Raw genomic sequence first — 14,058 nt, forward strand, 5'->3', positions numbered from 1 at the left:
CTTCAGAGTTTGTGCTTTGAGCGGCTCCTGGGAGGCCAGTATTGGAATCCGATGCTCCAGTGCAGGTGTACTGTATCTTTTCGACCTTCACATTGACAATGAAACGCAGAAATTGCATCGGGATTGAATACAAAATGCACAATGCCGACTTACGTACAAGAAGAGTAAATCTTGTAAGAGTTTGTGCTTTGAGCGGCTCATGGGAGACCAGTATTTGATTCCGATACACCAGAGCAGGTTTACTGCATCCCCTCAACCTTCACATTGACCATAAAACACAGAAATTGCATCGGGATTGAATTCAAAAGGGACAATGCCAACTTAAGTACAACAAGAGTAAATCTTACAAGAGTTTGAGCTTTTAGCGGCTCCTGGGTGTCCAGTATTAGATTTCGATGCACCTGCGCAGGTTAACTGTATCCCTTGGACCTTCACATTGACCATGAAACACAGAAATTGCATCGGGATTGAATACAAAAGGGACAATAGCTACATACGTACAAGAAGAGTGAATCTTCTAAGGGTTTGTGCATTGAGCGGCTCCTGGGAGACCAGTATTACATTCCGATGTACCAGTGTATCGGTACTGTATCCCTTGGACCTTCACATTGACCATGAAACACAGAAATTGCATCGGGATTGAATACAAAATGCACAATGCCAACTTAAGTGCAAAATGAGTGAATTTTCTAAAAGTTTGTGATTTGAGAGGCTCTTCGGAGACCAGTAATAGATTCCGATGCACCAGTGCAGGTTTACCGTATCCCTTGGATCTTCACATTGACCATGAAACACCGAAATTGCTTCAGGAGGGAATACATAAGGGACAATGACGACTCAAGTAGAAGAAGGGTGAATTTTTAAGAGTTTGTGATTTGGGCGGCTCCTGGGAGACCAGTATTAAATTCCGATGCACCAGTGCAGGTGTACTGTATCCCTTGGACCTTCCCAATGACCATGAAACACAGGAATAGTATTGGCATTGAATGCAAAAGGGACTACCGACTTAAGTACAAGAAGAGTTAATCATCTAAGAGTTTGTGCTCTGAGCGGCTCCTGAGAGACCAGTACTTGATTCCGATGCAACAGTGCAGGTTTACTCTATCCCTTGGACCTTCACATTGACCATGAAACACAGAAACTTCGTCGGGATTGCATACAAATTGGACAATGCCGACATAAGTACAAGATGAGAGAATTTTCTAAGAGTTTGTGGTTTGAGCTGCTCCTGGGAGACCAGTATTAGATTCCGATGAACCAGTGCAGGTTTATTGTATCCCTTGGACCTTCACATTGACCAAGAATACACGGAAATCGCATCGGGATTGAATACAAAATGCACAATGCCGACTTGGGTACAAGAAGAGCGAATCTTCTAGGAGTTTGTGCTTTCAGCGACTCCTGGGAGACCAGTATTAGATTCCGATGCACCAGTACAGGTTTACTGTATCCCTTGGACCTTCACATTCACCATGAAACACACAAATTGCATTCGGACCAATACAAAAGATACAATGTCGACTTAAGTACAAGAAGACTGATTCTTCTAATAGTTTGTGCTTTGAGTGGCTCATGGGAGACCAGTATAAGATTCCGATGCACCAGTACTGGTAAACTGTATCCCTTGGCCCTTCACATTGACCATGAAACACAGAAATTGCATCGGGATTAGAACATAAGGCACAGTGCTGTTTTAAGTACAAGAAGAGTGAATCTTCTAAGAGTTTCTGCTCTGAGCGGCCCCTGGAAGACCAGTATTAGATTCCGTTGCACCAGTGCAGGTTTCCTCTATCCCTTGGACCTTCACATTGACCATGAAACACAGAAACTGCATTGGGGGATGAATCCAAAGAGGACAATGCCGACCTAAGTACAATAAGAGTTTTTTTCTAAGAGTTTGTGGTTTGAGCGGCTCGTGGTGGGCCAGTGATAGATACCATGGCACCAGTGCAGGTTTACTATATCCCTTGGACCTTCACATTGACCATGAAACACAGAGATTGCATCGGGATTGAATACAAAAGGGACAATGCCGACTTAAGTACAAGATGGGTGATTCTTATAAGAGATTGTGCTTTGAGCGGCTCCTGGGAGACGAGTATAAAATTCCGATGCACAAGTACTAGTTAACTGTAGTCCTTGGACCTCCACATTGACCATGAAACACAGAAATTGCATCAGGATTGAATACAAAAGAGACAATGCCGACTTAAGCACAAGAAGCCTGAATCTTCTAAGAGTTTGTGCTTTGAGCGGCTCCTGTGGGACCAGTATTAGGTTCCAAAGCACCGGTGAGGTTTTACCGTATCCCTTGGTCCTTCACATTGACGATGAAACACAGATATTGCATCGGGATTGAATACAAAAGGGACAATGCCGACGTAAGTTCAAGAAGAGTGAATCACTTCAGAGTTTGTGCTTTGAGCGGCCCCTGGGATACCAGTATTAGATTCCGATGCACAAGTGCAGGTTTACTGTATCCCTTGGAACTTCACATTGACCATGAAACACAGAAATTGCATCGGGATTTAATACAAAAGGGACTGCCGACTTAAGTACAAGAAGAGTTATTCATCTAAGAGTTTGTACTTTGAGCGGCTCTTGGGAGACCAGTATTAGATTCCGATGCACCAGTGCAGGTTTAGTGCATCCCTTGGCCCTCAACATTGACCATGTAACACAGAAATTGCATCGGGATTGAATACAAAATGCACAATGCCGATAAGTACAAGAAGAGTGAATCTTCTAATAGTTTGTGATTTGGGCGGCTCCTGGGAGACTAGTATTAAATTCCAATGCACCAGTGAAGGTATACTGTATTCCTTGGACCGCCACATTCACCATGAAATTCAGAATTCGAATCAGGAATGAATACAAGGGGAACAATGCCGTCTTAAGTACTAGAAGAGTGAATCTTCTAAGAGTTTGTGATTTGCGCGGCTCCTGGGAGACCAGTATTAGATTCCGATGCACCAGTGCAGGTTTACTGTATCCCTCGGACCTTCACAATGACCATCAAACTCAGATATTGCATCGGGATAGAATACAAAAGGCACAATTCCGCCTTAAGTACAAGAGGAGTTAATCTTCTAACAGTTTGTGCTTTCAGTGGCGCCTGGGAGACCAGTATCAGATTCCGATGCTCCAGTGTAGGTTTACTGTATCCCTTGGACCTTCACATAGACCATGAAACACAGAAATTGCAACGGGATTAAATACAATAGGCACAATGCCGTCTTTAGTACAAGAAGAGTGAATCTTCTAAGATATTGTGCTTTGAGCGGCTCCTAGGAGACCTGTATTAGATTCCGATGCACCTGTGTTGATTTGTTGTATCCCTTGGACCCTCACATGGACCATCAAACACAGATATTGCATCGGGATTGAAAACAAAATGCACAATGCCCACTTAAGTATAAGAAGAGTGAATCTTGTAAGAGTTTGTGCTTTGAGCGGGTCCTGGGGGACCAGTAGTAGATTCCGAAACACCAGTGCAGGGCTACTGTATCCCTTGAACCTTCACATTGACCATGAAACACAGAAATTGCATCGGGATTGAATACAAAAGGGACAATGCCGACTTAAGTACAAGAAAAGTTAATCATCTAAGAGTTTGTGCTTTGAGCGGCTCCTGGGAGACCAGTATTAGATTCCGATGCTCCAGTGCAGGTGTACCGTATCCCTTGGACCTTCACATTGACCATGAAACGCAGAAATCGCATCGGGATTGAATACAAAATGCACAATGCCGACTTACGTACAAGAAGAGTAAATCATCTAAGAGTTTGTGCTTTGAGCGGCTCATGGGAGACCAGTATTAGATTCCGATGCACCAGGGCAGGTTTACTGTATCCCTTCGACATTCACATTGACCATGAAACACAGAAATTGCATCGGGATTGAATTCAAATGGGACAATGCCGACTTAAGTACAAGAAGAGTGAATCTTACAAGAGTTTAAGATTTGAGTGGCTCCTGGGTGTCCAGTATTAGATTTTGATGCACCTGTGCAGATTTACTGTATCCCTTACACCTTCACATTGACCATGAAACACAGCAATTGCATTGGGATTGAATACAAAGGGAACAATAACTACATAAGTACAAGAAGAGTGAATCTTGTAAGGGTTTGTGCTTTGAGCGGCTCCTGGGAGACCAGTATTACATTCCGATGTACCAGTGCAGGTTTACTGTATCCCTTGGACCTTCACATTGACCATGAAACACAGAAATTGCATCGGGATTGAATACAAAAGAGACAATGCCGACTTAAGTACAAGAGGAGAGAATCTTATAAGAGTTTGTGGATTGAGCGGCCGCCGGGAGACCAGTACTAGATTCCGATGCACCAATGCAAGTTTACCGTGTCACGTGGACCTTCACATTGACCATGAAACACAGAAATTGCATCGGGATTGAATACAAAAGGCACAATGCCTACATAAGTACAAGGAGAGTGATTCTTCTAAGAGTTTGTGCTTTGAGCGGCTCATGGGAGACCAGTATTAGTTTCTGATGCACCAGTGCAGGTTTACTGTACCCCTTCGACATTCACATTGACAATGAAACACAGAAATTGCATCGGGATTGAATTCAAATGGGACAATGCCGACTTAAGTACAAGAAGAGTGAATTTTACAAGTATATAAGATTTGTGTGGCTCCTGGGCGTCCAGTATTAGATTTCGATGCACCTGTGCAGATTTACTGTATCCCTTAGACCTTCACATTGACCATGAAACACAGAAATTGCATTGGGATTGAATACAAAGGGAACAATAACTACATAAGTACAAGAAGAGTGAATCTTGTAAGGGTTTGTGCTTCGAGCGGCTCGTGGGAGACCAGTATTACATTCCAATGTACCAGTGCAGGTTTACTGTATCCCGTGGACCTTCACATTGACCATGAAACACAGAAATTGCATCGGGATTGATTACAAAATGCACAATGCCCATTACGTACAAGAAGAGTAAATCTTCTAAGAGTTTGTGCTTTAGCGACTCTTGGGAGACCTGTATTAGATTCCGATGCACTAGTGCTGGTTTACCGTATCCTTTGGACCTTCACATTGACCATGAAACACCGAAATTGCTTCGGGAGGGAATACATTAGGGACAATGCCAACTCAAGTAGAAGAAAAGTGAATTTTTAAGAGTTTGTGCTTTGAGCGGCTCCTAGGAGACCAGTATTAAATTTCGATGTACCAGTGCAGGTTTACTGTATCCCTTGGACCTTCACATTGACCAAGAAACACAGAAATTGCACCGGGATTGAATTCAAAACGGACAATGCCGACTTAAGTACAATAAGAGTGAATTTTCTAAGAGTTTGTGGTTTGAGCGGCACCTGCTAGACCAGTATTAGGTTCCGATGCACCAGTGCAGGTTTACTGTACCCCTTGGTCCTTCACATTGACCATGAAACACAGATATTGCATCGGGATTGAATACAAAAAGGACAATGCCGACTTAAGTACAAGAATAGTGAATCACTTCAGAGTTTGTGCTTTGAGCGGCTCCTGGGATACCAGTATTAGATTCCGATGCACCAGTGCAGGTTTACTGTATCCCTTGGAATTTCACATTGATCATGAAACACAGAAATTGCATCGGGATTGAATACAAAACGCACAATGCCTACGTAAATACAAGAAGAGTGAATCTTTTAAGAGTTTGTGATTTGAGCGTCTCCTGAAAGACCAGTATTAGATTCCGATGCACCAGCGCAGGTTTACTGTTTCCCTTGGACCTTCACATTGTCCATGAAACACAGAAATTTCATCGGGATTGAGTACAAAATGGTCAATGCCGACATAAGTACAGGATGAGAGAATTTTCCAAGCGTTTGTGGTTTGAGCTGCTCCTGGGAGACCAGTAGTAGATTCCGTTGAACCAGTGCAGGTTTATTGTATCCCTTGACCTTCACATTGACCATGAAACACAGAAATCACATCGGGATTGAATAAAAAACGCACAATGCCGACTTGAGTACAAGAAGAGTGAATCTTCTAAGAGTTGTGCTTTCAGCGGCTCCTGGGAGGCCAGTATTAGATTGGGATGCACCAGTACAGGTTTACTGTATCCCTTGGACCTTCACATTGACCATGAAACACACAAATTGCCTTCGGACCAATACGAAAGATACAATGTCGACTTAAGTACAAGAAGAGTTAATCTTCTAGTAATTTGTGAATCGAGCGGCTCCTGGGAGACCAGTATTGAAGTCCGATGCACCAGTGCAGGTTTACTGTATCCCTTGGACATCCACATTGACCATGAAACACAGAAATCGAATCGGGATTGAATACAAAGGGAACAATGCTGACTTAAGTACAAGAAGAGTGAATCTTCTAAGAATTTGTGCCTTGAGCGTTTCCTGGGAGACCTGTATGAGATTCCGATGCACCAGTGCACGTTTACTGTATCCCTTTGACCTTGACATTGACCATGAAACACAGAAATTGCATCAGGATTGAATACAAAAGGGACAATGCCGACTTAAGTACAAGAAGGTGAATTTTCTAAGAGTTTGTGGTTTGGGTGGCTGCTGAGAGACCAGTATCAGATTCCGATGCACCAGTGCAGGTTTACTGTATCCCTTGGACCATCACATTGACCATGAAACACAGAAATCGCATCGGCATTGAATACAAGGGGCACAATGCCGACTTAAGAACAAGAGGAGTGAATCTTCTAAGAGTTTGTACTTTGAACGGCTTCAGAAAGTCCTGAATTAGTTTCCGATTCACCAGCGATGGTTTACTGTAACCCTTAGACCTTCACATTGAGCATGAAACAGAGATATTGCTTCGGGATTGAATACAAAAGGGACAATGTCGACCTAAGTACAAGAAGAGTGATTCATCTAAGAGTTTGTGCTTTGAACGGCACCTGGGGGCCAGTGTGAGATTCCGATGCCCCAGTGTAGGTTTGCTGTATCCCTTGGACCTTCACATTGACCATGAAACATAGAAATTACATCGGGATTGAATACAAAGGGACAAACCGAACTTAAGTACAAGAAGAGATAATCTTCTAACAGTTTGTGCTTTGAGCGGCTCCTGGGAGTCTAGTGTTAGATTCTGATGCACTAGTGCAGGATTACTGTATACCCTTGGACTTCCACATTGACCATGAATGACAGATATCGCATCGGGATTGAATACAAAAGGCACAATGCCGACTTAAGTACCAGAAGAGCGAATCTTCTAAGATTTTGTGCTTTGAGCAACTCCTGGGGGAACAGTACTAGATTCCAATGCACCAGTGCAGGTTTACTATATCCCTTGGACCTTCACATTGACCCGGAAACACAGAAATTGCATCGACATTGTATACAAAAAGGACAATTCCGACTAATGTACAAGAACAGTGAGTTTTCTAAGAGATTGTGGTTTGAGCGGTACCTGCGAGACCAGTATTAGAATCCGATGCACCAGTGCAGGTTTACTGTATCCAATGGACATTCACATTGACCATGAAACGCAGAAATCGCATCGGGATTGGATACAAACGGTACAATTCCGACTTAAGTACCAGAAGTGCGAATCTTCTAAGAATTTAAGCGGCTCCTGGGAGATCAGTATTAGATTCCGATGCACCTGTGCAGGTTTACTGTATCCCTTTTGTCCTTCACATTGACCATGAAACACAGATATTGCATGGGGATTGAATACAAAAGGGACAATGCCGACTTAAGTATAAGAAGAGTGAGTTTTCTAAGAGATTGTGGTTTGAGCGGCTCCTGCGAGACCAGTATTAGATTCCGATGCACCAGTGCAGGTTTACTGTATCCCTTGGACCTTCGCATTGACCATGAAACACAGAAATAGCATCGGGATTGAATACTAAATGCACAATGCCGACTTAAGTACAAGAAGAGTGAATCTTCTAAGAGTTTGTGGTTTGAGCGGCTCATGGGAGACCAGTATTAGATTCCGATGAACCAGTGCAAGTTTACAGTATCCCTTGTAACTTCTCAATGACCATGAAACACAGAAATTGCATCGGCATTGAATACAAATGCACAATGCCTACTTAAGTACAAGAAGAGTGAGTCTTCTAAGAGTATGTGCTTTGAGCGGCTCCTGGGAGACCAGTATTAGATTCCAATTCACCAGTGCAGGTTTACTGTATCCCTTGGAGCTTCACATTGTTCATGAAACACAGAATTGGCATCGGGATTGAATTCAAAAGGCACAATGACGACTTAAGTACAAGAAGAGTGATCGTGTAAGAGTTTGTGTTTTGAACGGCACCTGGGGGCCAGTATGCGATTCTGATGCACCAGTGCAGGTACACTGTATCCCTTGGACCTTCACATTGACCATGAAACACAGAAATTTCATCGGGATTGAATACAAAAGGCACAAAGCCAAAGTAAGTACAAGAAGAGTGAATCTTAAAGAGTTTGTGGTATGAGCGGCTCCTGGGCGACCAGTATTATATCCCGATGACCCAATGCGGGTTTACTGTATCCATCGGGCCTTCACATGGACCATCAAACACAGAAATTGCATCGGGATTGAAAACAAAAACCACAATGCCGACTTAAGTACAAGAAGAGTGAATCTTCTAAGAGTTTGGGCTTTGAGCGATTCCTGGGAGACCAGTATTAGATTCCAATGCACCAGTGCAGGTTTACTGTATCCCTTGGACATTCACATTGACCATAAAACACAGAAATTGCATTGGGATTGCATAGAAAAGGGACTACCAACTTAAGTACAAGAAGAGTTAATCATCTAAGAAATTGATTTGAGCGGCTCCTTGGAGACCAGTATTGGATTCTGATGCTCCAGTGCAGGTGTACTGTATCCCTTGGACCTTCACATTGACCATGAAAGGCAGAAATTGGATTGGGATTGAATACCAAATGCACAATGCCGACTTACATACAAGAAGCGTAAATCTTCTAAGAGTTTGTTATTTGAGCGGCTCCTAGAAGACCAGTATTAGATTCCGATTCACCAGTGCAGGTTTACTGTATCTCTTGGACCTTCACATTGACTATGAAACACAGAAATCGCATCGGGATTGAATACTAAATGCACAATGCCGACTTAAGTACAAGAAGAGTGAATCTTCTAAGAGTTTGTGGTTTGAGCGGCTCATGGGAGACCAGTATTGGATTCCGATGAATCAGTGCAGGTTTACTGTATCCCTTGGAACTTCTCAATGACCATGAAACACAGAAATTGCATCGCGATTGAAATCAAATGCACAATGCCAACTTAAGTACAAGAAGAGTGAATCTTCTAAGAGTTTGTGCTTTGAGCGGCTCCTGGGAAACCAGTATTACATTCCCATTCACCAGTGCAGGTTGACTCTATCATTTGGACCTTCACATTGACCATGAAACACAGTAATTGCATCGGGATTAAATACAAAATGGACAATGCCTATTTAAGTACAAGAAGAATGAATCTTCTAGGAATTTGTGCTTTCAGCGGCTCCTGGGAGAATAGTATTAGATTCCGATGCACCAGTGTAAGTTTACTGTATCCCTTGGATCTCCACATTGACCATGAAACACAGAAATTGCATCGGGATTGTGTACAAAAGGCACAATGCTGACTTAAGTACAAGGAGAGTGAATCTTCTAAGAGTTTGTGGTTTGAGCGGCTCCTGGGAGACCAGTATTAGATTCTGATGCACCAGTGCACGTTAAATGTATCCCTTTGACCTTCACATTGACCATGAAACACAGAAATCGCATCGGGATTGAATACTTAATGCACAATGCTGACTTACGTACAAGAAGATTGAATCTTCTAAGAGTTTGTGCTTTGAGCGGCTCCTGGGAGACCAGTATTAGATTCCGATGTACCAGCGCAGGTTCACTGTATCCCTTCGACCTTCACATTGAAGATGAAACACAGAAATTGCATCGAGATTGAATAGAAACGGGACAAAGCCGACTTAAGTACAAGAAGAGTGAATTTTCTAAGCGGTTGTGGGTTGAGCAGCTCCATGGAGACCAGTATTATATTCTGATGCACCAGTACTGGTTTACTGTATCCCTTGGACCTTTACATTGCCCATGAAACACAGAAATTTCATCGGGATTGAATACAAAAGGGACAATGCCGACTTAAGTACAAGAAGAGTGAATCTTCTAACTGTTTGTGTTTTGAGCGGCTCCTGGGAGACCAGTATTAGATTCCGATTCACCAGTGCAGGTTTACTGTATCCCTTGGACCTTCACATTGACCATGAAACACAGAAATTGCATCAGGATTGAATACAAGAGGGACAATGCCGACTTAAGTACAAGAAGAGTGAATCTTCTAAGAGTTAGTGCTTTGAGCCGCGCTTGGGAGACCAGTATCAAATTCCAATGCAGCAGTGCGGGTTTACTGTATCCCTTGGATCTTCACATTACCATGAAACACAAAAATTGCACCGGGATTGAATACAAAAGGGACTGCCGACTTAAGTACAAGAAGAGTTAATCTTCTAAGAGTTTGTGCTTTGAGCGGCTCCTGGGAAACCAGTATTACATTCCCATTCAAAAGTGCAGGTTGACTCTATCATTTGGACCTTCACATTGACCATGAAATACAGATATTGCATCGGGATTGAATGCAAATAGGACAATGATGACTTAAGTACAAGAAGAGTGAATCCTACAGGAGTTTGTGCTTTCAGCGGCTCCTGGGAGACCAGTATTGGATTCGGATGCACCAGCGCAGGTTTACTGTATCCCTTGGACCTTCTCATTGACCATGAATCACAGAAATCGCAACGGGATTGAATACAAAAGGCACAATGACGACTTAAGTACAAGAAGAGTGATCGTCTAAGAGTTTGTGCTTTGAGCGGCTCCTGGGAGGCCGGTACTACATTCCGATGCACCAGTGCAAGTTTACTGTATCCCTTGGATCTTCACATTGACCATGAAACACAGATATTGCATCGGGATTGTGTACAAAAGGCACAATGCCAACTTAAGTGCAAGGAGAGTGAATCTTCTAAGAGTTTGTGGTTTGAGCGGCTCCTGGGAGACCAGTATTAGATTCTGATGCACCAGTGCACGTTAAATGTATCCCTTTGACCTTCACATTGACCATGAAACACAGAAATTGCATCGGGATTGAATACAAAAGGAACAATGCCGACTTAAGTACAAGAAGAGTGAATTTTCTAAGAGTTTGTGGTTTGAGCGGCTCCTGGGAGACCAGTATTAGTTTCCGATGCACCAGTGCAGGTTTACTGTATCCCTTGGTCCTTCACATTGACCATGAATCATAGAAATTGCATCGGGATTGAATACAAAAGGCACAATGCCAATTAAGTAAAAGAAGAGTGAATCTTCTAAGCGTTTGTGGTTTGAGCGGCTCCTGGGAGACCTGTATTAGATTCCGATGCACCAGTGAACGTTAAATGTATCCCTTTGAACTTCACATTGACCATGAAACACAGAAATCGCATCGGGATTGAATACTTAATGCACAATGCTGACTTACGTACAAGAAGATTGAATCTTCTAAGAGTTTGTGCTTTCAGCGGCTCCTATGAGACCAGTATTAGATTCCGATGCACCAGTGCTGGTTTACTGTATTACTTGGACCTTCACATTGACCATGAAACACAGTAATTGCATCGGGATTGAATACAAATGAGACAATGTAGCCTTAAGTACAAGAAGAGTGAATCTTCTTATAGTTTGTGCTTTCAGTGGCTCCTGGGAGACCAGTATTGGATTCTGATGCACCAGTGCAGGTTTTCTGTATCCCTTGGACCTTCACATTGACTATGAAACACAGAAATTGCATTGGGATTGAATACAAAAGTGACAATGCTGACTTAAGTACAAGAAGAGTGAATCTTCTAAGAGTTTGTGGTTTGAGAGGTTCCTGGGAGCTAACTCGTTACAATACACCCAGGAAGTGGAGAGGAACCCGCACTGGACACCTCAAAAGGCTGAACATTGGGAATAATTGTAGATGTAGCTAAATGGAATATCTGAAGGGAAGTAACAAAATAATGTGTACTAGGATATGACAAACCTGCCCAAGTCCTCTACAAAGGATACCAAGGGTCTAAATAATTTTTTGATAACATTTTGTATTTAAAAATATTTGTGTGTATAAATTGTTCATGTTGATGTAAATTTGACAAATTTAAGAAATGGTCATGCTTAGGAACAATATAAGAAATAGGCGTTATGTAAAAGCCAGTGTGCTTTTGTTTGAAACGAAAATGGCTATGGAGATTGGAAAAGGTTCGGAAGGCGAATTGGCGTGCTACCTTGAGCAAGTGCGGGAAGTAAGTCACACAGTCTGTAGGCAGCAGTGATTGAGGTAACTCCTTTGTGGAGCAGAAGCTTTGCCTGCAAATTTTCATAAAAATGCCTCGGTTGAAGACTGCAAACAGCTTGCAGCATAGCTGCGAGTTGTTGAGCTACTGTATGTAGAACTGAATGAAGCCAAGTAGAGAAATTGAGCCCATACAGCAAGAAACTTGCAGGCTGTTATGTGGGTAGTTTAGCCGTCATAACTGTTCGCCACACCCAAGCCTACAGCCCACAGATAAGATTTTTTTCTATTTTTACCTTTGTAGGGCATGAACCATTAATTTAAACTGTGTTTTAATAATCATTCTTGAACTTTACGGAAACTGGTTCACCCTGTTATTTCATCCTAATCATACATCTGTATAGGGTTCCTTCCTGGTGTTTGATTAATCCGAGTGTCCTGTTTTACAGACTTATGAAGTTCCAAGTTAATATAAAGAGGCACCATTTAAATAGCTTTAGTGTAAATAATAAAAATGTTTTCTTAACTATTGCAAAGTGTTGTAGTTTGGTTACATAAAATTCAATCACAGTGAAGCCAAGTTACTAAAACCTGTTAGATGGCTATACAGAATTAGTTCAAAGAATAATAGCTTTTGAAAGTTAATTCCACCATGAAAGAGGTTTTCTTTAAGTGAAATGTTCAGTTAAAAAGTGTGTGCTTTAGTGTCTAAGTATTTAAGTTTCTTGATTATGGAAAGTGCTTTTCTAAAGGTTGTCCCCCCCACCCCGGCTAATTTTTTTTACCTTCCTCGAAGTTATCTACTGGGCTTTTTCTTTTTTAAAAACATAATGCATAAAGATGTAGCCCAAAATTGTTTAAGTGGGGTAATTTATTTGAAGAGCCAAACTAAACAGTAGCAAGAAAGTAGGCAAAATTCACATTTCTGCTTCTCCAATACTTCACTATTTCATTGCCAGGATAGGTTGGTGACCATTAAGTACATGTTTCATACCACTAAATGAACTTGGAAATGAGTTGTCCTAGCTTCAGTATATTATTATTCATACTGTGTTTCTATCTAGCCACTGGGTAAGATCTTAGGAAAAGAAGTGAATAGTCAAATTTTCTTATCCATTAGATGCAACACATGGTAAATCCTGTAAGAAGGATAACTCTATTGATTATCTTTTCCTATAAACAGGACTATCCTTCCATAGTGTATTTTATTTGGAAACTAAATTAAATTTTAGTAAGAGGGTTATACGTGGCAACATAGAGACAGGGTTTCTGTTATTTACGTAAAAGCATGCTAATATCATAATGGTAGTGTTATAAGGTCCTATTAATGTGTGGTCATGACATTTGTTAAATGTCTCACCACATTCCTATTGAAACTATTTACTCTTCTTGTAAATAACACCTATGACAATTTTATACAAAAGACCACTAAGACTTTGCTCGTCAACTTTCATTTAGGTAACAGCGATCTTTAGATGTATTTAAATCAGTACTGTTAAGAAATACTGACTAGCTTTATTTTCAAGAATCTCAAGTTTAAGTTATACATACTGTTATCCTCCAATAAGAATCATTGGCCGATTCTTCATCTTTGACAGGTTTAGCATGCCTGCAATGCAAAACATTATCTTTTGTATTAACAGATGAAATCCAACTTTTTAAATTTAATAAATGCTTATACAAACATAAAGTTTCTTCAAAAAATGTATTTCTGACAACTTCCTGTCACAGATAATTTTCACTGAATGTTGCAACCCAGTTATATTGCTGATGAGAAGCAAATGTTGATCTTTTCCC

At 41.6% G+C, this 14,058-nt stretch overlaps 1 protein-coding gene across 1 annotated transcript in view; it reads right to left on the minus strand.

Moving 5' to 3' along the window:
• Positions 1 to 13,814: 13,814 nt before the first annotated feature.
• The window catches only part of LOC124621925 (molybdenum cofactor biosynthesis protein 1-like), a 43,490-nt gene continuing 43,246 nt past the window's right edge, over positions 13,815 to 14,058 (minus strand). Inside the window, exon 4 of the mRNA XM_047147431.1 lies at positions 13,815 to 13,870. Coding sequence (XP_047003387.1) covers positions 13,815 to 13,870 — 56 coding nt within the window. The remainder of the gene's footprint in view (positions 13,871 to 14,058) is intronic.

The sequence above is a fragment of the Schistocerca americana genome, chromosome 7, assembly GCF_021461395.2.
Source record: "Schistocerca americana isolate TAMUIC-IGC-003095 chromosome 7, iqSchAmer2.1, whole genome shotgun sequence".
NCBI lineage: Eukaryota > Metazoa > Arthropoda > Insecta > Orthoptera > Acrididae > Schistocerca > Schistocerca americana.